This window comes from Parus major, chromosome 7 (assembly GCF_001522545.3).
Source record: "Parus major isolate Abel chromosome 7, Parus_major1.1, whole genome shotgun sequence".
Lineage (NCBI taxonomy): Eukaryota > Metazoa > Chordata > Aves > Passeriformes > Paridae > Parus > Parus major.
The window spans coordinates 23,586,150-23,608,359 of NC_031776.1; the positions used below are offsets into that span (position 1 = coordinate 23,586,150).

Here is a 22,210-nt window from a genome sequence, read left to right on the forward strand (position 1 = left end):
TTTTCTTACAGAATGATGTTAGAGTCAAATTTGAACATCGAGGTGAAAAAAGGTAAGGAGACAGTCTAGTTTCTTTGTTTATAGAATTTTGTTGTGCTCTTGTTGTAAAGTTTCAAATTAATGGTTTGCAGTGCTTCGGATCTCTAAGTTTTTTTTTTATTTGAGCTTAAATTTAGTTTTTATATGAACACAATTTAAAGAGAATTAACTATTAACATGGGTTCTAAGTATGCATAAACACCTAAATGTCATACTGTAACTACATCCAATGTAGTATCCTTCATTTGGTTACCCTTTATATAGATATTTGTAGCTATGAATAATTACTTACTTTTTAAAATAAATCTCAAGTTTGAATAGACCAGAAAATAAGTTTTTGTCCTTCATTGTGTGTGTAATAAATGTGTGATAATTTATTGTTACTGTAATACCCAGCGGAAGAGGTTGGATTGTACTTCAGGGGTGCCAGTCTGACAACTGTAAGAGGAAAATGTATTAGATTGTTTTCATTTAATCAGTTACTTTTATTTATATTTTGTTTATGAGAGGTGGATGATGCAGGTCATCCTATTTCACTTTCACAGTGGACTAAGTTAACCACTTCAATATTATGACAAGCATAAAGTGTGTGGAAACTTACCTTTCCCGAGTTTTTATGCTCATGGTCCTAGCTCTGTTATGAACTGTCCCAAGTGACTTCAGCCTGCTTGCCCAGGGGTACTGGGCAGCCTAGGCTCATTGCTCAATGTAATACTTGTGTTTGCCTGAGCATGTAGCTCTAATAATCAAGTAAAGAAATCATGCAGGAAAAAAAAAAGTTATGCAATGGCTTTCTCACTAGTTTTTAAAAAGGGAAGTGAAAACGAGAAGTGATTTCAGACTTGCTTTCAGTGGTGAATGTGGCACTTTGTTCCAAGGAGCGTGTAGTTGATGGGTAGAGTTGCAGGCTTGCTGCCCAAATTGTTAACTACAGCGAGAATTGGTGTTTGTTGGTTTTTGGCGGGGGGTTGGTTTGTTTGGTTTTCTAGGGTGTTTTTTAAAAGACTTTATTTTTTTAAAGTAATTTTTAACTGGAAGTGGCCTTCCTAGCCTCATGTCAGTGAAAAAAAATTGTCCCCCAAACCACTATACTACTAACTGAACTACTGATGAAAGGGACAAATACCTTTTGCTAACTTTTCTACATCAGAGAATTTGAGTGCTCTTTCTTTTTTCAATGTGAATTGAATGTACAGTAATAGCTTTGTCACTAATAAAAGCTCTTTTTTGTTTCATGGTGTTGTAGCTCAAAAGATAAAATGGTTTTCTATAGCAAAAGGTTAGTTATAGGCAGTTTGGGCTAACTGGTTTGATGGGACATTGAGTTAAAAGAAAATTTAAGTTGTTGACCTACAACTGCACCATTCTTACAGGAATACACTTGAAGCACAGTTAGTGATGGACTGGGCAGTTTGAGTGTGTAGTTCATTATGGTAAAGATGGTGTCATTTAGTTACCTTCCTCAGGTAAGATAGTCTTTTGGATTTCCAAAAAATGGGGACTACAGGAGTAATTCCTTTCTAATGCTTATGCTTGTCAGGCTATGGTACTCTGTTGTCTTAGTTTTCTGAAGTGGAAAATGTAGACTTTCTAAGAATTTCCCTCTGAAATGGAGGCTTAAGGATTAAGCGTGTTAAATAGTTACAATGAAATCTAATTCTGTATCTGATTATCCCTTTTAGATTTTTCACTACTTTCTTTTTTGAAAGTCTCAGAATATGGAGGACAGGGAATAAAGAATAGCCTCTTAACAGTATTTTTAGTAATAAATTTAGTTCTGAGATAGTTCTTAAGTAATGAGTTGTCAGATTTTCATAAGTAACGGACAAAAATTCTTTATAACTTAAATTGTGTTTCAGGATCCTGCAATTACCAAGGCCTGTTAAACTTGAAGATCTTGCAGCTAAAGCTAAAGTTGCTTTTGGACAGACTATGGATTTACATTACAGCAATAATGAGGTAATACTCTGTGTCCTCTAAATTCTTGCCTTGGACATGGATCGTTTTAAGGCTGAAATTTGATCTTGTAAGAAGTGGGAACAACTTCTATGACCCAACTTACTCCTGTAACAAAACCCCAGATTTCGAATGTGTGTATATGTGTTTTCTCAAGCCTGTAGGCCTTGTCCAAGTTAGGATAGGCAGAAAATGCATGAAGTGTTTCATGAGTAGTGTTATATAATAATGATGCCTCCAAATTGTTGAGGAATGGATAAATTGTCTTCCTGATCTACCACAGTCCTGATGTGGGACCTTGGGAAATTCTTTATCTCTTTGAGCTTTGTCATGTTTGTAAACTTGAAATAGCACTTATCCTTTCTTGGAGGTAATTTTCTTTAAGGATTAATCTTGTTAGATAATTGCTAGAATGCTGCATTTAGATAATGTGTAGATTGGAGAATGAGGCTTAACTGTTGCTTCTCTAAAGTATCTGGTTCACAAAGATTTCTTGGTAACAGTGCCAGTACTGTCAAGCCACTTATGCTTGATAAATATTACTTCTGGCTTTCCTTTAGAAGAAGCCATGGAATTATTAATAGCAAACATATTTACAGATGCAGGATCCATTCTTAGGGGTTACATCTGGCTTTTGCCTTGAGTCAGCAAAGTGCCTGAAGGCTTGTTCATCTGCTTGGTTAAGCACAATGTAACTACTGTATCTACGCTGCATCTTTGCAGAAGAAAATGCCAGTGATTGCTGTTTGTTGGTTACTCAGTACCAGGCACTTCTGTGAAACTGATCCTCAAAATTAAGAATTCCGTCAGAAGGTTTTTGGCAGTCAGGAAGGTCAGGGGAAATGGCCCTTCATAATGCTTTAGCCTCAACTCCTTCCCCTGGTAGATTTTTAGGCATTTGAGTATGTTTCTGCTTATTACCTTCTGCACTAGTTGGCACTTCATCCCATCACCTGTCAGAAATGTGATGGTAATAATATGTTACTAGCATTGAAAGTGCAATTTAACAAATAAGCATACTCTTCATTTTATCAAAATCTTCCTCAATCCTATCTTTTTTGTATAAAAGTACTGTATTTGGACTGGTGTTGTATTTGAGTATCATTGACTGAGTAGAACAGATGTAAAATAGTAGAATAGATGTAAAAATCTGTATAGTTTTTGCTTTGTTACAAGGAGAAGCTGTAATTTACACTCCTGAAACACGAGCCAAATGTTAATTGTTATGGAATTCAGACCTCAGCTGCACATTAATGGCATAGTTTTCTGTTATAAAGATGTGTTTATGTCAAGTTAATTCTAGTTAATTAGATCCAGGTACGATTCTAGTGAAGACTAGAGTTGTTGCACATGGATCACATCTTCCTTAACAAATGCTGTTCTTCAGTGGAGAAATTCTGTTAGTGATGCAACTTTAAACAAGTATATTTATAATACTTGAAATACAAAAGTCTGCCTTATACTCTATGAAACAGGACTTTTGTTTATCCTACAGACTTGTGTTAATTTAGGCATTGATCCAGTTGCATCCATTTTGCTGAAACTTTCAGATATTTAAGTCCTATATATTAAATGTTGCTTCTTGTGAAGACTTGTTCCACTTAAGAGGAATCTGAAGGAAGAGTTAAGGTTGATCTCCAGACTTTTTAATACTTACTTAGGGTATCATTTAATAAGGTTTATTTTCAAGTTATTTGCTATGAAAGGAAAGATTGTTGGTTTCTCTGCACTTGAATTCCTCATTTATTTCTTGTGTCCTGTTTAAGACTTTTTTCCCCCGCCCCTTTTTTGTAGCTTGTAATTCCGTTAACCACACAGGATGACCTGGACAAAGCTGTTGAGCTACTTGACCGTAGTGTACATATGAAGAGTCTCAAGATACTGCTTGTAATACATGGAAATACACAGGTATGAGTAGACATGATAAATATCTTTTACCTCAGTTTTCATAATGAATTATAATTTGTATCTTTTCTTAAAGATGGCATTTTCTGAATTGAATATAATACTGATTGCGTCTTCATTTCACTTTAAGCATCCATTAGCATTTTGTTCTTACTCAGTTTTAACTCTTTCCTAGATCCTGTTCCTGTCTTTTTGTTTGTCTACCCTTGTTACTAAAAAAGCTTACAGAATTCAAGTAATGGTAGTGATTTGGAACTTTTCTTTAAGTCATATGTGGGAAGTTCAATATTTGTTGCAGCACAGACTGATGGACTGTAGACTAAATGCTGAGATATTTTGGTATTATCTAACAAATCGTGGCATTGATATTCATAGGATTTGTATACTGGTGCATATTGAAAATGAATTTTAAAGACTACAAATGAGCTACTTAAATAGATGAATTCTGATGTAAATTGGCAAGCTACTTTTTTGACTGCTTAAAAAATTGAATGTACTGTACAAAACCTATAAAGTTTGTAAAGTATTTTCATTGTCAGGAATGTAAAGTAATAACTGCAGGTTGTAATACTTACGCATTTTCAGTCTCCCAGTGTAAATAACGTGGAACCCTTGCCCTCACTGGAAGATTTAGATAATACAGTGTTTGGTGTGACAGACAGAAAAAGGCGACTGTCTGTAATAGGTAAGCTGCACATTTAAATAGCTTTAGTTGTAAAAATGTATTTTGTAGTATTCTCTTAATGAAAATTTTGCTCTTAACACAGACTGTCTCTACAAGTCATCAGTGACTACTATAGAATTTGCATTTGGGGGAGTGGATTTTGACTATTAAGACAAAACTGTTTTAAGTATATATGATACTGAAAATTATCAAAACCAGCTCACAAGTAAATAAGCATATGTAGAGTTATTTCAGGGTAACCTAAAAAGATGACATTAGTACTCCCCTTTATTTTCTGATACAGGAGTGAGCTACTGAAAAATTTGCTTATATGGCTATATGTTTCCTTGCTCAGTTTAGAACCCCCATATTTTTTTACTTTGTGAGCATTTGTTTAAGATACTGATTTTGGGATTGGTATAACCTTTTTGCTTAATCATGTTTTAAAGTTGGGTGATGTTAACTTCCAAATTTAATTATGAAACTGTGGAGAGCTTAATGAATAATTTTCCAGACAATTTAATTAAATCATTATGTATTTATTATGAATACGTGTATTTATGTTCTTGTAGACGTAATATTAAACAAAGAAATATTGAAATTCTCAAGAGCTGGACAGGATTAGTTGACATGTGTAGAAGGGTTTGGGTTTTGATTTTATTCAAAAGAAGAAATTTACCCCGCTAGATGTGTGGGCAAATTATATTACTCTTCCTGTATAATGAAAATTCTCTTTAATGTCATTGAGACAACTCTGCCCCAAATTTATCATAATTTCTCGATTGCAGATTTTAAATGCTATACTTAAGTATTGTATTGCATGGGCATTTGGGGGATTTGTCAAGCAAGAAGTGATCCAGGCAGGTTCAGTGCCTGTGAAGCATTTGAATAAAGCCCTTGAATTCTGGGTTGGTGGAGAGATTCTGACTGGTCCTTTCCTTTCAAAAGGTTCTAATACTCGTGATAGGAGTTCACCTCCCCCAGGATACATTCCAGATGAGCTGCACCAGGTGGCTCGAAATGGGTCCTTCACCAGTATCAACAGTGAGGGTGAATTCATTCCAGAAAGTATGGATCAGGTACGTCTGTGATTATTGAAATTAAAGTTTTTGTTAAGTTTATTTATGAAATATTGCCATTCAAGAAGGATATGGATTTATTAGAAAGAACAGCAAAAAATTTGATGATAAATCTATAAAACTTGATTGGTGACATAAGGTTGAAATAATTGTGCTGTTTAGTCTTGCAGAACCTGGTTGGTTTTTATCCTTTGTCTCTTCAATTTTTAAATATTCTGTCACAAGGAGAAAGAGAATATTCTTGATTGTCACAATAGTTGAGTGAGACAGTGATAGACACAAATAACAGCTGAGATGTCTACATTAGAAAGCACAAGCCCCTTTATTTTACTGAGAATGATATGTAAGCAAGACCTGCTTTACAACTTTTCCAGGTAATTAAAAGGAGATTTTTAGAAAGAGTTTGGATCTGCCAGAATTATTTGGATTCAGTTGATACTTAAGAGTTGGACTCAATGATCTTTGTGGGTTTTTTCCAACTCGGAATATTCTGTGATTCTGTGTGGTAGGTACTGTGGTGGGGAAGAGGCAAAGGGATGGCAGTAGGCCTGGCATAAATGAGCTCTGAAATACTTCCCAAATTCACTTTTTTGGTGTGTAAAGATCACAAATGTATGTTATTTTTTTCTTCTTTTTCACCTGCATTAGTGTAGGATATCAATACACTAAGCAAAAATAAAAATCCTGCTCTCTGAATATAAAAAATTGCCCTTCAAAACAGCAGGGAAAGAAGCAGGAATGTAACTGTTTACAGAATTGGCAATGGAGAAAGAGATGTTTCAAGGAGGAAAGAAAAATAATGCTGCATACACAAATCAGTTCAAGTTGTTGTTGACATTGGCAGTGTATTTACAAATGGCAAGAGGCAATGGGTTTTATGAGCTGACTAAATGAGAGACAGATGATAAAATAAAGGCAAAGGGATAGTGCAACTTGTTGCACAATTTTAATGACTGAGCTGAGAATAGAGACTGAATCTCCTATTTTCCAGACCAGGGCTATTCATTATCACAGCCATGTGGTTAGATCCACTCCAGGTCTGGATTCATTCCAGTGAAATAGTTACTTTTGGCCTGGGCAAAGTAATTTCTGGTCACTGACTGGTCAGATAGATGGATGATCCCTGAAGCCTGGGATGTCCATTCACTCCTAAGTATTCCAGAAATATATAAACTGTCATGTAAACTGCATAGCTGTGTGAGCTGTCAGCAGGTTTAAATTAATGAATCTTAATTCCATAAGAAGCCAAGTTAGTTCAACCTAAGCAGCCTCAAGGGCCAGTTTGGGGTAGTAGGCTCACAAATTCTGTTCGCTCCCTCCCCACCCCCCTCCCACATTGTCGCATCACCTTGGCAAGTGTTGGCCATGCTGCCTTTATCTGTCACAGCCTGCCCAACAGAGACAAGAAGGGAATTTAGAGTGGAGGGTTTTGCTCTGCTCTGCTGTTGATCTGCCTGAGCACAGCTATTTGCACTCTGGCAGCAGACCCCATACTTGCTGTAAGAGATGAGGGGTTGGATAGAACCCATGGGCTGCCAGTTGGGCCATAGTGCATTGGGTTATAGAGGTAATCAATATGGTTCAGCATGAGACAAGAGGAATAAAAATGCTGAACCTGTAGTAAATGTTGTCTTCCCTAATGCAGAGTTCATTTAAGTGTTTTGAGTTTGTAGAGTGCAAACTCACTTTCTGGACACTATTTCTTTAGTAACTCCTTGATTGGTGTATGGCAGAGTACGTGCCCAGGACCTTTAAGAAGCAGCGCAGACCATAAAAATTGGAGGGATAACTGCTTAATTTACAGCAAAAGCCTGATGTCCAATTCATAGAAAATAACAGATGTTATATAATATGCCAAAGCAGACTTCATTTTAGGAAGGAGCTCATTTTAAGGCAACAGATGAGCTTTCCACTCTGTTTTTACCAGTTCTTATCTGATTTGGATTTGTTTCTTATTAGCTGTTTTATAGCAAAACTCTTAACTATTTAGAAAAAAAAAAATGAAGAAAAAGCCCCTTGAACTTGTTGATCTTCGTCTGTTTATTATTTATTAGATGCTGGATCCATTGTCTTTGAGCAGTCCTGAAAACTCTGGCTCAGGAAGTTGTCCCTCGCTTGACAGCCCGTTAGATGGGTAAAACTTATTTACATTAATTAATAAATTTTCTTTATTAGCTTGGATAATGTCTCAGTTGTAAAATACAGCTCCTCTCGAGTGACAGTATTTCTTCCAGAAATTTCTTTGTAAGTTCTGAAATGTTTATAAAAACTTACTGAAACTTAATTGCTTACTAATACATAGAAAATTCTGTAGCACTTTTTTTTTTCTTCAATAATTTGTATTTAAACCACAAACATTTAGGTTTAAGGTTGTAAAAAAATGTACTGAAGGTTTTTACTAAATGTTGCTAGGTCATTCATATGTGTAGTGTATATTGCTTGGCAGTGAGCCACTCCAATAAATTTACAGTTCTTAGGTACTGCTGTATGAAGTAGGCTTTCCTTTGCCAAAGCAGGGGGTACCCAATTCAAGAAGGAGGGTAGAATCGTTTAGAGGCTTCAAAAGGCAATCCCATCCTTTCCTTTGCAATTACTGTCTGTTTCCCTTTTCCCTTGTTCCTGTTGCAAGCTTTGAACTTATTTTTCTTTATTAAAGCCCACCAGTCAGCAAGGGGCAGTGTGTGCTGTGGGGAGTCTTTTTCGATTGACCTCTGAGGAGACTTGTGTTTTGAGGGGGTCACTGTCCACCAGCCAAGTCAAGTACAAACATATTTCTGTTTGGTTTATGGTGGTCAGGCAAATTACCTTGGGTTTAATATGCAGATTTGCTCTTTGTTTATTTCAAACTGCCAAACAAATAAAACTGTTAATTAAATATTTTATTTAATTGGTAGAATGGTGAAGAGTTGGAGGTCACTGTCTGTCACATTTAATCAGAGCTGTATTACTCAGTAGTACTATTTCAGTTGAGAATATGTGGTTTGAAGACACAAATAGATTTGGTCTAACAAATACAGTTTTGAGTTTAAAAAAATCTGCATTTCACTAGCAAGAAGACAGTAGATGTGAAAAGTATTTTGTGGTTTTACTGTGGTAGGTTATACATGCACAGTGTTTAATGTGACTCCATAGAAAAAAAAATTTACCTAACTGCCAAATCTAGGGTTTTTGTGGGGTAAGAGTGGAAGAAGGGAAACAAAGCAAACTTAATGCAATTCATATTTCTTCTTCAAAACTTCTTTTGGTTGTTTTTATTTACTTAATTTGTCACCTCTACTTAGTTTGTTTTCCTTTTTTTTTTTTCCATTTTAATATTTCCTACAAAGATGTAGGTTTTGTGTCTCCATTTAGCTTCTGTTACCCATTAGAGAAATTCTTACCAGAAAAAGGAGGACACTGTTTTGGTATGTTTATGGAAATAAACTGTTATCGATTGCTCTGACTGGCAATCCCATCCATTCCTTTTGGTGGCTGGGAGTTACATACCAACTGTAGGTAAGAAACAATGTGATCATGTAAGAACCAAGAAATTCTTCATCATTCTGTAACTTAATAAAATCACTCTCTTAATCCTATGGCTTTCATGGAGAGAAGAGGAAATGTTTTTCCTCATTAAAAAGGTTCTACATTTCTTTGGTTAAATTTCCTCAAGAGTTTTTGTAGTCTGTATAACTGATTTTGCCAGTCTGTAAACCTTTGTGTTTAGCCATAAAGGTGTTAAATGTAACAGTGTTCCTTTGTGGCTGTACTTGTGATCATTCATGTTTTTACTAATATCATCGCTCATTAACAGTCTGTTGCTTTCTTACCTCCATTAAGCTCAATAAGCAAGCTTTCCCATTGTTACTGATCCTCAGTTGTTACAGTTACCTACTAGAATTGAGTTTCAGAATTGGGTTCCACGTTTGTAAACCAGTGCAGCAACCTGTAAAAAAACAGTGGCTTTTCATCAATAAGACGACAGTAAGGTTAAGTCTAGATTAACAGATTCCAGATTCTGTGTATTTTTACACTTCCAGGGACAACTATCCCAAGTCTCGGATGCCAAGAGCGCAGAGCTATCCAGATAATCATCAGGAATTCTCAGGTAGGCAAAAATCACTGGAGACACACTAGCTTTCCAGAACTGCTCCTCTTGCAAATAACAGGACTAAGAATGGATTTTCACATTGGAGAAGTATTTTATTATACAAACAGTATGGTAGAAGAAAGCAACACTAAATGTAAATGCACACAGTGAAAGATAGCACGGAATTACAAGAAATTTCACATTTCTCCAGATGATTGTGTGACACCACTCCTAGTGGGTGTAGTATAACTGTCTGCCTCCATAAAAAGAAGAAATGTATGGGGGCACGCAACACTCAGTTAAATTGGACTGTAATATCTAAGTTGGTGTATAACTGTAGTCAGTTTATTTAATTTGGAGATGGTGTGGTTTAACCCCAGTAGGTAGCTAAGCCCCACACAGCTGCTTGCTCACTCCCCCATATGAGATTGGGGAGAGAATCCAAGGGGAAAAGTAAGAAAACTCATGAGTTAAAATAAAGGAAGTTAAATAGTACAGCAAAAGCTGCACACACATGCAGAACAAAACAATGACTTCATTCACTATTTCCCATCAGCAGGTAGGTGTTCTGCCATTTCCAGGAAATCAAGGCTTCATCACTCCTAGTAGTTACCTGGGAAGACAAACACCATCACTACAAATGTCCTTCCTCTGTCTTCCTCCCAGCTTTTGTTGTAGAGCAAAACCTCAGATAGTATGGGATATCCCTTGAGTCAGTGGGGGCCAGCTGTCCCAGGTGTGTTCCTTCCCAACTTCTTGTGCTTCCCAGCCCACTCTACCAGCTGGTAGAAGCACAAAAGCTCCTTGATTCTGTGTAAATGTGCTTCAGCAATAACTAAAATATGTTATCAACAGTGTTTTGGCCACAGATCTAAAATGTAGCACCATAAGAGCTACTATGAAGAAAATTAACTCTATCCCAGCCAAAACCAGTACATGGAGCCTTTGTTTTCTTCCATGTGAAATAAGAATCACTTTGAAGTGCTCATGACTTCTTTAATTGAAAGCGCTGCAAAGTGAAAGGATGGAGAGCTGTGTGCTGTGCCTATAAATTAATCATCAGCACTAATGTTTTTTTTTGATACAGTACTCTGGCTCAAATCCAAGTTGTTGTGCAGGGTTCAGGCTGTGAAGTGCAGTGGGTAACCTTGAAAGTGCTCTGAAGTGTCTTCTTACAGTCATGTCTCAATACAATACTTTGCTGTTGAACAATACTTAGTTTCCATTAAATCAAAAAGGTTTTGTGTTTCTTCAGTCTGCTACATATTTTGAGGCACTTTTTTATTTTGATTCTGAAGTTTTATCAATATAAATGTGTGATGGTGAGTTTTTTCTTTTTAGAATTCTGGAATGCTTCACAGACTGCACCAGATTTTATTTTAAATAAAAATAAAACTGCATAAAATAAAACTAAATAAAACTAAAGTTTTTAATAAAACTAAAAAATTTTAAAACTTTAGTTTAAATAAAACTAAAACTGTGTGTAAGAAGCATTTAGGTGGCAGAGATAAATACCAAAAGACTTGAAAATGTCAGAAATTACTTTGCCTTTTGTATAATCCTAATCTAGTTTATTTTACATTGTGTTCATTGCAGCTACTTTTCTAATAAGATCATATTGCAATATTTTTAATGAGGATTTGTTGGGGTTTTTTTCCCATGGCGTATTCTGGTATGTTGACAGTGGGATAGACAGTAATTATTAATTCCATATTCAATATTTGTTATCATGATTTGATGTGTAGCACAAGCAGAAAAAATGTCCATCTGGCCTAGTCTTTCCTCCTGCCACAACCAGTACTGGGCTTCTACAGAGAGTGTGTAGTGTTCCTCTCTCAGAATATATTCCTACTCAGGTATTGCTCAAGAGTTCTGTAAATGTAAGATGTTCTTCTTCGATATCTATCTATCTGTGATTTGATATTTGATATATTGGATATCTGTCTGATATTTGATATATCTGATATATGATATCTATCTGTGATTCAATAGATTTTTTTTTCCTTCCACAAATTTTTCTTATCCGTACTTCAACTTGTATAAACTTTCTCAGCATCAGCTGTAGGTTGCAACAGAAAGTTATGCAATTTATTGTGTTTTATGAAGAAGTATGTGCTTTGTGACTTTTTTAATGCTAGCTTTGTTTTTTCTTTTTTTGTTACTGTTTTTCTGGTGGATTTTTTTGGTTTGGTTTTTTAATGGACCTCTTTGCTCCCTTTGAGCTGTTATTTTTCTAGCATACAGCGGCCTCCATTCCTTATGGAAAAGCAATTTTGTATCTCTGATCATCTCTGTCCTTTGGAATATTTTTCAGTTTTACTAAATTCTTTGAAATGGAGTAGACTAAAATTTTGTTCAGTGTATCTTGCAGCATTTAATTTTCTTCTCAGCTAATACAAAGAGTTCAGCTGCTGCTTTTTAGGAAGTCTCTATCGCAAACCTTTACAGAAGCCTACACTGAATTTCATCTGCAACTTTAATATCCAGTCACATAGACTCTTAAGGGCCTTCTCTAATTATTCTGTTGTTTTTATTTCTCAGAGTGGTTTTTGTCACCTCACTGTTCCTTGCTCTGTACAGAGAATTCATGGATAATTAAGCTCATGGGTTTTAGCCCAGATTCCTGTGGACTGTTGACTGTTTCCTCCCTTTTTATGTACTTATCTTCTAACCAATTATTTATGCATGAGGGACTTTTCCCCTTATCTTATACTTTTACCCCTCAATAACTTTTAAAAGAGGATCTATTGAATGTGTTTTAGTAATTGAAGCTGTGTTGACTCATTCACCAGTTTTTCTTATTTATACAACTTTAAATTATGTTCTTTGGAATAGTTTCTCCTCTAGAAAGTAGTTTTAAAACTGGAGTAATCAGGCATACTGCAGTCCTCCAACATTCTTTTTGAGCAAGAGGTTACAAACCACTTGAGCTATTGAATTTTTGGTCCTTTGGGACTTTTGACTGAAGTCCTTTCGGTTCTTGTGAGTTGTGTGATTTTGTTTTATAAATCTCTTTTTGCTCTGATGCTTCAATCCTTCATATCCTCTGATATGTTTGTATTTTAAGTTTGTATTACCAAAGTGATTAATTTAACATTCTTTTCTCACATTTTAAATTTTGAAATGAATCCTTTTATTTTCTAGTAGAGTATGACATCCCAATATTTGAGAAATTTGGAAAGGGGGGGACTTATCCCAGACGATATCATATTTCATATCATCATCAAGACTACAGTGATGGTAAGTATGAACACTGAACAGTTTTAATTATCTGTTTTGCTTATCTGAAAATGTGAATAAAATTGTAAGATCTTAAAATATTGAAGAAAGTGAAAGCTTATATGCTTTTCCCAAACTCACTTGCTAAGCTTCTAATGATTGATAGAACCTCTGAGCAGTTTTATTGTCTGGCAGAGTTATGGATTTCAGAATTTCTGACTCATATGCACAACTGTGGAAATGTTTGCTGTCTTTGGCCACACACAAGTCATACACTATAAGTTTTTGACCTTTGTGACCCTTTTATAGCTAAACTAGGTACGTTGGTTTGTAATGTCTTGTTTTGCTTTAAGAAATCTCAAGTACGATGGAGTTCCTGTTAACAGTTTCTTAGATTAAAAGTGTAAATAAAATTTAAGAGCAGTGATGTAAACTGAGAATTAGCAGGTGAAATAAATTGTTGGAATGCAAAGCAGCACCTGCTAATGTGTCCACAAAACTGGTTTGGACAGTAATACCATTGATGTAAATTTAACATGTGTTAAATTTCTAAAGGAAGTAGAGAGGAGTAGCTGTAGGATTTTCATACTTAAGGGTGTGTCAAGCACTAGTTAAGAAGTGTTAAGAAGAAAGGTCTCCCAAGACCAGATGGTGTCACTTGCAGTGTGGAATGAGCACAGCAATAAATGGAATTATGTTACAGGAATCACAGAAATACCAAACTGAGGCACTGCAAAGTCCAGTCCCGTGCTCTAAGGCAAGATTTAAAGAGGCAAAGATCTGTCACACTTACTTTCAAGTGAACTCTAAATTGGCTTCTACAGAATATATACTTTCTTTATGCTACCAGATTCCAAAATAGCTTCTCTTATAACTTAACTTCTCTGTCTCCCAAAACATTTTTCCTGCAAGTGAAAATAGTAACTAGTTACTCTATTTTAACACAGTGAGTCATTGCTCTCATATGTCACTACTCTCATCACACACTTACCTGTTATCTCGCCTTAGTGTCTTCTCCTCCCTAAGCTGAGGCTTTTCTCATGGCCACTTTATATATTTATGTAACATAGGATATAAGCAGAACTTGGTATGTAGCAGTCACATTAATACATTGCAGAATGACCCTACTTTCTGGTACTGACCTACATTCTGACTGCTCTTCAGTCTTTGCTTACATTTCCTATATCATTTTCTTCATGACTTCAGGCCAACCAATTGCTTCACACTTTGTAGTTTCTGCAGTAGATTTCTCTTTTAAGTGTGTGTGTAGTACTTCCTTACTGAATTTCATCTTGTTGATTTTTGAATCATCTCTAACTTCCAGTATCACTGTCCAGAATTTTGATTTTTATCTTTAAATGGACTTTCAGCCACACTTAACGTGATGTCATCTGCAATACTGCAGCATGTTAAGTTCCATCATATGTACATCATGAATTAAAATAGTGTGTGGAAGTGGACTGAAGATAAACTGCTAGGGATGTCCACTTAAATTATCCTCCCCTTTGATGAGAAATCACTGATAATGGCTCTGAATCTGTCTTGAGTATAATTTGCATAGTAAGCTGGTCTGCAACACTTCATGAGTTGGCTTGTGAGAATGTCCCATTGGAATGGGAAAATTGGATTAGCTACATAAGACAAACCAATTATGACTGGTTTATCACATTTTTATCTTCTCAGTGGTGAATAAAAGTGCTTGATTACTTGCTCGCATATCTTTCTTGGAATTTAAATTGTACAGACTGGTATATAAGTCTGAGTCTACTATTTCAAAGATATTTTATCTGCTTTCTTTAGTCCTCTGGGAACATGTCCTCCAGTGTAATACCTAGTGAATCAGAGACTCCTTCAGTTATTGCTGAGTTCTGTAGGATGAAACTTAATCAAGAGATGCTATCCTAAAAATAGTTGTGTTATCTAAATAGATTAACATAAATTGTATTAGTCATCTGGTTGTAATTAAATTAACATGTTGAAGATTGGTGCTCTGGTTTTCTATTCTGATGCTGTAGCCATCTCCAAATTTTGTATTGCTTGTGTTTTGATTTCTAAAACACTTCTCTGGTCTTCCTGTTGATTCCATGTGTCTGTCTTTTCTCTGCATTCAATTCTTTCTAGTTTACAGAAGGAAGAGGCTGGCTTGGGCACTACAGGATTGTAAACGTGTATTTTGTTCTCCTAAATATGAGAAATTGGGTATTTGCATATTAATAGAGCAATAAAAGCAGAGGCATGATGTTTCCTTTTCTCCTCTTACAGGTCTCCAGATTTTTCAAGCACGTTGATTATATTTCAGAACATTTCCAGAATTTGGTCCCAATTTTCATCTCTTAAACACAAGATTTTGATTCTGTCTAGTCTTTATATACACCTGTGATGAATGTTTGTTTTCTTCTAAGTGGAAGGTTAAAGCAGTATATTTCATGATGATGGTGCCCTGTCCTCCACTGTGGCAGATCCGAACTAAATGATGTAGAATTCATGAAGTATTTGCATGCACGCATTGCATTGCAGTATCTTTTTGTACTGTGACATTTGTGTTCTGTGTATATCATTGAAGGTCGTAAAACTTTTCCAAGAGCCAGAAGGACTCAGGGGAACAACTTCCGATCACCAGTTAGTTTCAGTCCCACCGATCACTCGCTGAGCACCAGCAGTGGGAGCAGCGTCTTTACGCCAGAATACGAAGATAACCGAATGAGGAGGAGGGGCAGTGACATAGACAATCCTACCTTGTCAGTCATGGACATCAGCCCACCCAGCCGCTGTAAGCTCTGGCATTTTGTGAACCCTCCTGTAAAACTCTTACTCTTCAAGTATATCGTGTCAAAACCTAGCATGTCATCCAAACACATACCATTAAATAACCTGGTTTTAGCTCTCTAATAGACACAGGTCATCGGTATTTTCATTGTTTACCTTGCTGACCTTCATGTAGACTTTCAGTTAGAATTTACATCTATGATAACAAAACATAGTATAAGTGATTTTTTACACTCTTTAGGACCTGAGAAGGGTTTTGTAGGTTGCAGTTACTATTTATTTTTACAGATGTTGGTCATATTTTGAGTTAAACTATACATTTTTAGTGATACTGCTTCATGCTTGTGGTAGAATTTCAAGAGCAAATATACATTGTGATGACTTCAGTAGCTCATACCTTGTAATTATGCCTTGATTTTTTTTAAAAGAAAGTTGGTTGTTTAACATGCTTATTCTGTTTTTCAGATTAGCTATTGCTAGTTGCTTTAAGTAAGTCTAGTTCTACCACAACTTTGAGAATAAATTTAAGTAGGTCATATTCTCCATCTAACAGGAAGTTTTATTGATCTTTGTAATTTATTTGGTAAGGCTTAGGACGCACAGTCTCTGTTGTTGAAAAAGTAGTCTTTTAAAAAATTATTTTCTGTGTATTCCAGTTTTTCTCGATCAGCTGAATAACAAGCTCATTTGAAAACCAAAACATACTTATATTTTCAGCACCACGAGCTCCAACTAACTGGAGACTTGGTAAACTGCTGGGTCAAGGTGCATTTGGCAGAGTGTATCTGTGTTACGATGCTGATACTGGAAGAGAACTGGCTGTTAAACAAGTTCAGTTTGATCCCGATAGTCCGGAAACCAGCAAGGTAAGTTAAAAGAGAAAAGGCATCTGCTGGAGTGCTGTGCACTAGACCAGGCTCACATTCCTTTCCTTGAACAGGATGAACATGTTTTGAACCATGTTGTTTTAGGAAACCATGTCCTTGTTAGGAATTCTGTTTTGTTAGTACCATAGATAATTCACCTGCTTACCTGATTTTAACTTTACATCACATTTTCTGATTTTCAGACACATCCTTATGCTGTGAAGATGCATAATTTGATGTGGTGCAGTCTTGGTCTCTAAATTTAAATAATCTGTTATGAAGTGTGCTCTGAAATAGATAATTATTTATGCTAACTGGAATTGGAAGAAGTTACATTTATAAACAGAAAAAGCTGTACGAATATAAGTATTCCTGAAAACAAATTGGTTTTGGCTGTGAAGACAGTTTGAGATTTTTACATGTTTTTTTCATCTTTTTTTGGGGGTATTTCTATGTTTGGGGTTTGTTTGCTTTGTTTTTTTTAACTTTGTGCATCAAGACTAGCTGCTGTCTTACACCAGTGCTGTTGTACACTGTTTCTCCCTAAAGAGCATAGGTTTCCTTGTTAGTTTATTCTATCTCTAAAATTAAACTTGTCCATCTTTAAATACTGGATGCTGAAGGAGATAAACAATTCAAAAGTAGCACCAATTCACTATTTCTTCTTTTCCCAAACCATACTTGCTGCTTTTTACAGGATGGGAAGAGAATTATTACTTTCCCTACATTATGGCTGCATTCTGCATTGTGGGGAGCAAGGCCAGGGAAACAATGGGTGTAAGCATGATTGCAGTATTGAGTGGCTGCCAGTTATAGCTGCTGCTATTAGTGGTGTAGGATCAAAGAAAAAGTCAAGAATCATTTGTGCTGTAGATTCCTAGTGTAGTTGTTGTTGCTGCTTTTTAAAAATGTGTAACAAAACAACTCATTATGTTTTGGAAATGTTAAAATACGGTAATATCTCTCCTGGAGAAACAGTTTTGTGAGCTCACTTATCATAGCATTTTGTAGTATTATTTGTCTCTGTGTGAAAAAAAATCTCTATCCTTTCTAGTCTCAGAAGTATGAGGGTATCCATAATACTCTATGACAGATAAAAGTTCAGGTTTTGATGAAAAACTTCTAGGTGAAATTTGGAATCTAGTCAAGTTTGAATTTGTGGGTTAGTATTTTTCCAGCATCTAATTGTACAGTCCATTTCAAATTATCTTGCTTCCTGTTTGCAAAATTTGTAGTATTTTAGATGGCTCCGGACAAAAGACCAGTTGCTAGTGATTTCCTCTGTTGTATTTCATTACTACAATATGAAGTGCTATTCAAAAGCATTTTTAAAGTATAGTCTATCATCCTGGAAGTGTTAAGAATTAATGTTAATTTTTCCACCACAAAGGTTAAAATGCGGAGGGATGGGTTCTGTGTTTTGTTAATTGCTTTTTTTTACCCAACTGGAGGCTTATGACATGTTGTAAAATGATCATTAACCTCGTGCACTTATTGATATCTGCTGTGCTCTGAAACAAACATAACTTCAAGGAGGAGAAACAATAAAAAACCAGCAAAATCATCCCAAAAATAATGTATAGAAAATACATAGTTTTGGTTTTTTTTAATTACCTCAAGTTAACGTTGGTATTTTCTTGTTATAAAATACAAAACTTTACATTAGCTGTAGCATTTTGTTACTTACTTTGCATAACACTACAATATGTACACACTGCTCTGCTTGAAAAAATTCAAAATCTTAGTTTTACTACATCAAGCATGGTAAATCTCTCCTGTTTTGTCCTTTCAGGAAGTAAATGCACTTGAATGTGAGATTCAGTTGCTGAAAAATCTGCTGCATGAAAGAATTGTTCAGTATTATGGCTTCTTGAGAGATTCACCTGAAAGGACACTCTCAATATTCATGGAGTATATGCCTGGGGTAAGCAAGAGAGCTCATCCACTTCAGCCACCGATTGTGTGTGGTGCAATGAGCACCCAAGCATTCAGCTTTGTACACACCGATATTTAAAAGTGTCCAAGTTAAAAACACCAAAGATGTACTGACAAGTGTTTGCAGCCTCCTGTCTTCTCCATTGCTTGCTTGGGTTTTCAGAATTTCAGTGGTTCATACAAAAGCTCTTTGTGTTTGTTTTTGGCATAAGTGGTGCCTAGAAATGTCTTTGAAAAGACAATATTATCATTAGTAAACTCTTAAATCTCCCTGAATTTTATTGTTTTGTTTTGCTACGCTTGAAGTATTTCTGGAAAATAAAAAGTAGCTGAGATGGGGGTGGGAATAAATGCATACAGAAAATAATCTTGGTGCTTTCTTCTTGTGTGGCACCTAATACATGCTGAACTGCTGTTCTTCTGCTTTGTTAGGATATACTATAAGGTCAGAAAACGGCAGATTTTCATTTTCTCACCAAGTGGGGTCAGCAGAGCTAAATGAAATGTGCTCCTATAAAAACAGAGGCTCTGTATTTCTGAAAAGTTACCGCAGTTCACTTTTTTTACTATGAGACTCCAGAGGGGAAAAGCAGTGTCTGGGCCTTGTTTCTTGGTGGTGGATTTTTTGTTTGCTGCTTCATTTTTTTGAGTTTTGGGCCTTGTTTTGTGGGACTTCTTGAATTTTTCTGAAATTTGGACGGCAGTGTGACAGAAGTAATATTAGCAGTTTGTAACTCCATGTGACAAAGACAGGTTTTACAAAAACAGTTGCAAAAAGCCCAAGGAGTTTTGATTTAATCTTATATTAATCTAAGACTTGCTTACCTCTTATTTTTTACCTAAAGCACCACTCTATGGTGCTTTAGCACATGGTGGTTTCTTTCTTGACAGTGTTTTCTTCTGAGTATAAACTAACACAAATGGTATGTGTTATGTCCATCCTGAGTATCATCACTTACCCATCAAAAAGTTTGAGGGTGCTGTTCTATTTCTGTACATTGGACTGGAACTATTCAGCTGCTTGCGAGTTTCAAGGTTAAATCAAGAAAAGTTGTAATTTTCAATGTCTACATTTCAGGCATAAATTTAATTGAATTTCAGTTGAATTCTAGAAGTGTTAGTGCTTTATACTTCTGTGCCATAGGGTTCCATCAAAGACCAATTGAAATCATATGGAGCACTCACAGAGAATGTGACTCGTAAATACACACGGCAGATTTTGGAAGGAGTTCACTATTTGCACAGTAATATGATTGTCCATCGAGATATTAAAGGTAATGATAGATCTGTGCACACTTCAGTGCTCTTTATTACTGATCCTTTTCCAATCTTATGTGAAGCACTAAAATGCAATTACGTTTGAAATACCAGAATACTGACTTTAAATTAGTGTGATTGCTTTCCATCTTTTAATCTTGTCACTGTTGTAACCTGGGGAGGGAAAAATGAGCAACTTTGGGATGTTCTAGTAGAGTTTTGACAATGTTTCTTTAGTCTCCATCTGCAAAACAATCAGGATGAATTCCTTCCTTTACAAGAAATGACTGGCAGAGGTGACTTGCCTGATCAGACTTCTTCCATTTTACTGCTAGGAAACCTGGTGAAACATTTACTTTTTGCAGATAGGTATAGGTGACTTGCAAGTGTTCCATAAGCAAGGTGTGAATATGTAGGAAGATGGTGGCATGCAGAATAGGTGTGTTGAACACAATGCTGTTGTATTCCCTAATACTTTTACCATTTTTCTGTCGCTTTATGTCAACAGTGTTTTGTTCCAAAGAAGGTTGAGATACCACAGTCAATTTGTACATCTGTCTTGTGCAGATAACTTCTTTGAATAAATCTGTAACACTATTTGAAATTTTGCTATAAAATAGTATGGAGACATTTTCAGTTGCATGGAAACTCCTATTTTTTATTTTAATTTCCCATGTATGGCACATTCCTTATTTTTTCAGGAGGACTTTACAAAGGGACTACCCCTTCCTGGAAAAGGCCTAGAATGCAAACCAGTGTATGCAATTCATTATTTTCTGAGCTCCAGAATAGAGTAGGAATGAGCAGAGAAAGTAAATTGTCTGGCTAGAAATTCTAGGCTGATGTTGAATTGTATCACTGAATCCAAACTTCTGTTACTCTTTCCTGTACCAAAACCTTGAGTCATTTGTGAAGGTAATGCTCTTTTCCCTTCCTTCCAGGAGCAAATATTCTGCGGGATTCAGCAGGCAATGTGAAGCTTGGTGACTTTGGTGCCAGCAAACGACTGCAGACTATCTGTCTCTCTGGTACGGGAATGAAGTCTGTCACAGGAACTCCCTACTGGATGAGTCCTGAAGTTATTAGTGGAGAAGGGTACGGCAGAAAAGCAGACATCTGGTATGTTAAAAAAACCCTTGTCTACTGAAAAGTGTCAGTTCATTTTCAACAGAGAGTAGGTGTTTGTTATCTGACGCTGCAGTGTTTCATCCTGGGATTTAAGCTGAAGAGGGTGGCAAATGTTAGCATCAACGGTCCTATTTGGAGAGTCTTAACACTGAAATTTAATTTTTCATGTGGCAATTTCTCAACCCATCAGTTTAGAGATCATAAAAGAATCCTTTCAACTGACCTTCCATGAAGTTAGGTTTACCAAACTGTTTATTAGTTGTGGAGAGGTACTGACTGAAAGCAATATGTGAAGCTTTGAAACGTCAGTTCAGTGGATATCTTGTAATGAAGCTTCAACACCAAAATACCTTTGCTGCAAGGCATAAAATGAAATGCTACTCCTCTAAACTCAAAAGTTGAACACTTAAGAGTGAATTTGTCAGATTTAAAAGGGAGTATAAAAAAATAATTTGGTTTGTTATCAAATACTTAAGAACTAAGAGGGAAAGTTAATTTTCGAAAATGAAGGTTAATGAAACATTGTATATGCTACAGTCTAACATGGCTCCAGCCCAGTGGACAGATGACTTTGGCAATGAGACCTGCTTTGCGCTGAGCTGACCTATATAAATATGCAGTAATGAGCAGGCAGCAGTAGACAGGCAGGAGTAGTAACACTGTGTGTTTAGAGAGGAACTATTATATCCAAGCAATGGCAATACTTTTAACCTTAGGGAAATAAACTTTGGCTACATCAGTTACTTAGTAACTACTCTTATATGTGTGAATAATTGGTCAATCCTTAGCATCAAGTAGCTGACTTGTTCAAATTTGAAGTTATTAGTTCCAAGGTTATTGTGTGTTTTTGGTGGAAGCTTAAGAAAAAATACTGAAGTTGAACTGTTAGTAAATCCTTATTGTGTAAAGCACTGTACCTCTGTTAAAGCACAAAATTTCTTGCTAGCATCTTGAAAAACTTTGAAGAATTGGAAAATTCAAACTTTTGGAATTGAGAAATCATTTCAGCCTATCCTTTTTGCAGTATCGTTCACTTGTTATTGGGAGATGCTGATCTTTAAGGACATCTGGAACAAAGTTTCTCTGGCCATGTATGCCCTTCTGCCTTCCAAAATTCTTTAGACAGTGTTCCTAAACAAAGATTGTTTAGGAACTTAAAATTTTGTTTGTCAATCTAAGTATATTTTTAGTATCCTTAAGTAAAGGAGAAGATATCATGAGGTAGGGCTTTTGTTCTTCACCTGCCATATTATGTTTGCACACCATTCACTGGTGATAACTTGTGCATTTCTAATGAGTTGGCAACACACATGGCATGCACAGAGCA

The 22,210-nt window shown here is 35.9% G+C and overlaps 1 protein-coding gene across 3 annotated transcripts in view; it reads left to right on the plus strand.

Moving 5' to 3' along the window:
- The window catches only part of MAP3K2 (mitogen-activated protein kinase kinase kinase 2), a 50,721-nt gene that overhangs the window by 21,288 nt on the left and 7,223 nt on the right, over window positions 1-22,210 (plus strand). For 2 of the 3 annotated variants that reach the window (XM_015634974.3, XM_015634975.3), the window contains 13 exons: window positions 12-52; window positions 1,899-1,998; window positions 3,790-3,903; window positions 4,486-4,585; window positions 5,513-5,643; window positions 7,698-7,777; window positions 9,663-9,730; window positions 12,857-12,952; window positions 15,495-15,701; window positions 16,415-16,563; window positions 18,356-18,487; window positions 19,643-19,772; window positions 20,697-20,874. In XM_015634974.3, the coding sequence (XP_015490460.1) occupies window positions 12-52; window positions 1,899-1,998; window positions 3,790-3,903; window positions 4,486-4,585; window positions 5,513-5,643; window positions 7,698-7,777; window positions 9,663-9,730; window positions 12,857-12,952; window positions 15,495-15,701; window positions 16,415-16,563; window positions 18,356-18,487; window positions 19,643-19,772; window positions 20,697-20,874 (1,526 nt within the window). The remainder of the gene's footprint in view (window positions 1-11; window positions 53-1,898; window positions 1,999-3,789; window positions 3,904-4,485; window positions 4,586-5,512; window positions 5,644-7,697; window positions 7,778-9,662; window positions 9,731-12,856; window positions 12,953-15,494; window positions 15,702-16,414; window positions 16,564-18,355; window positions 18,488-19,642; window positions 19,773-20,696; window positions 20,875-22,210) is intronic. The other variant, XM_015634976.3, reaches the window with a different exon arrangement.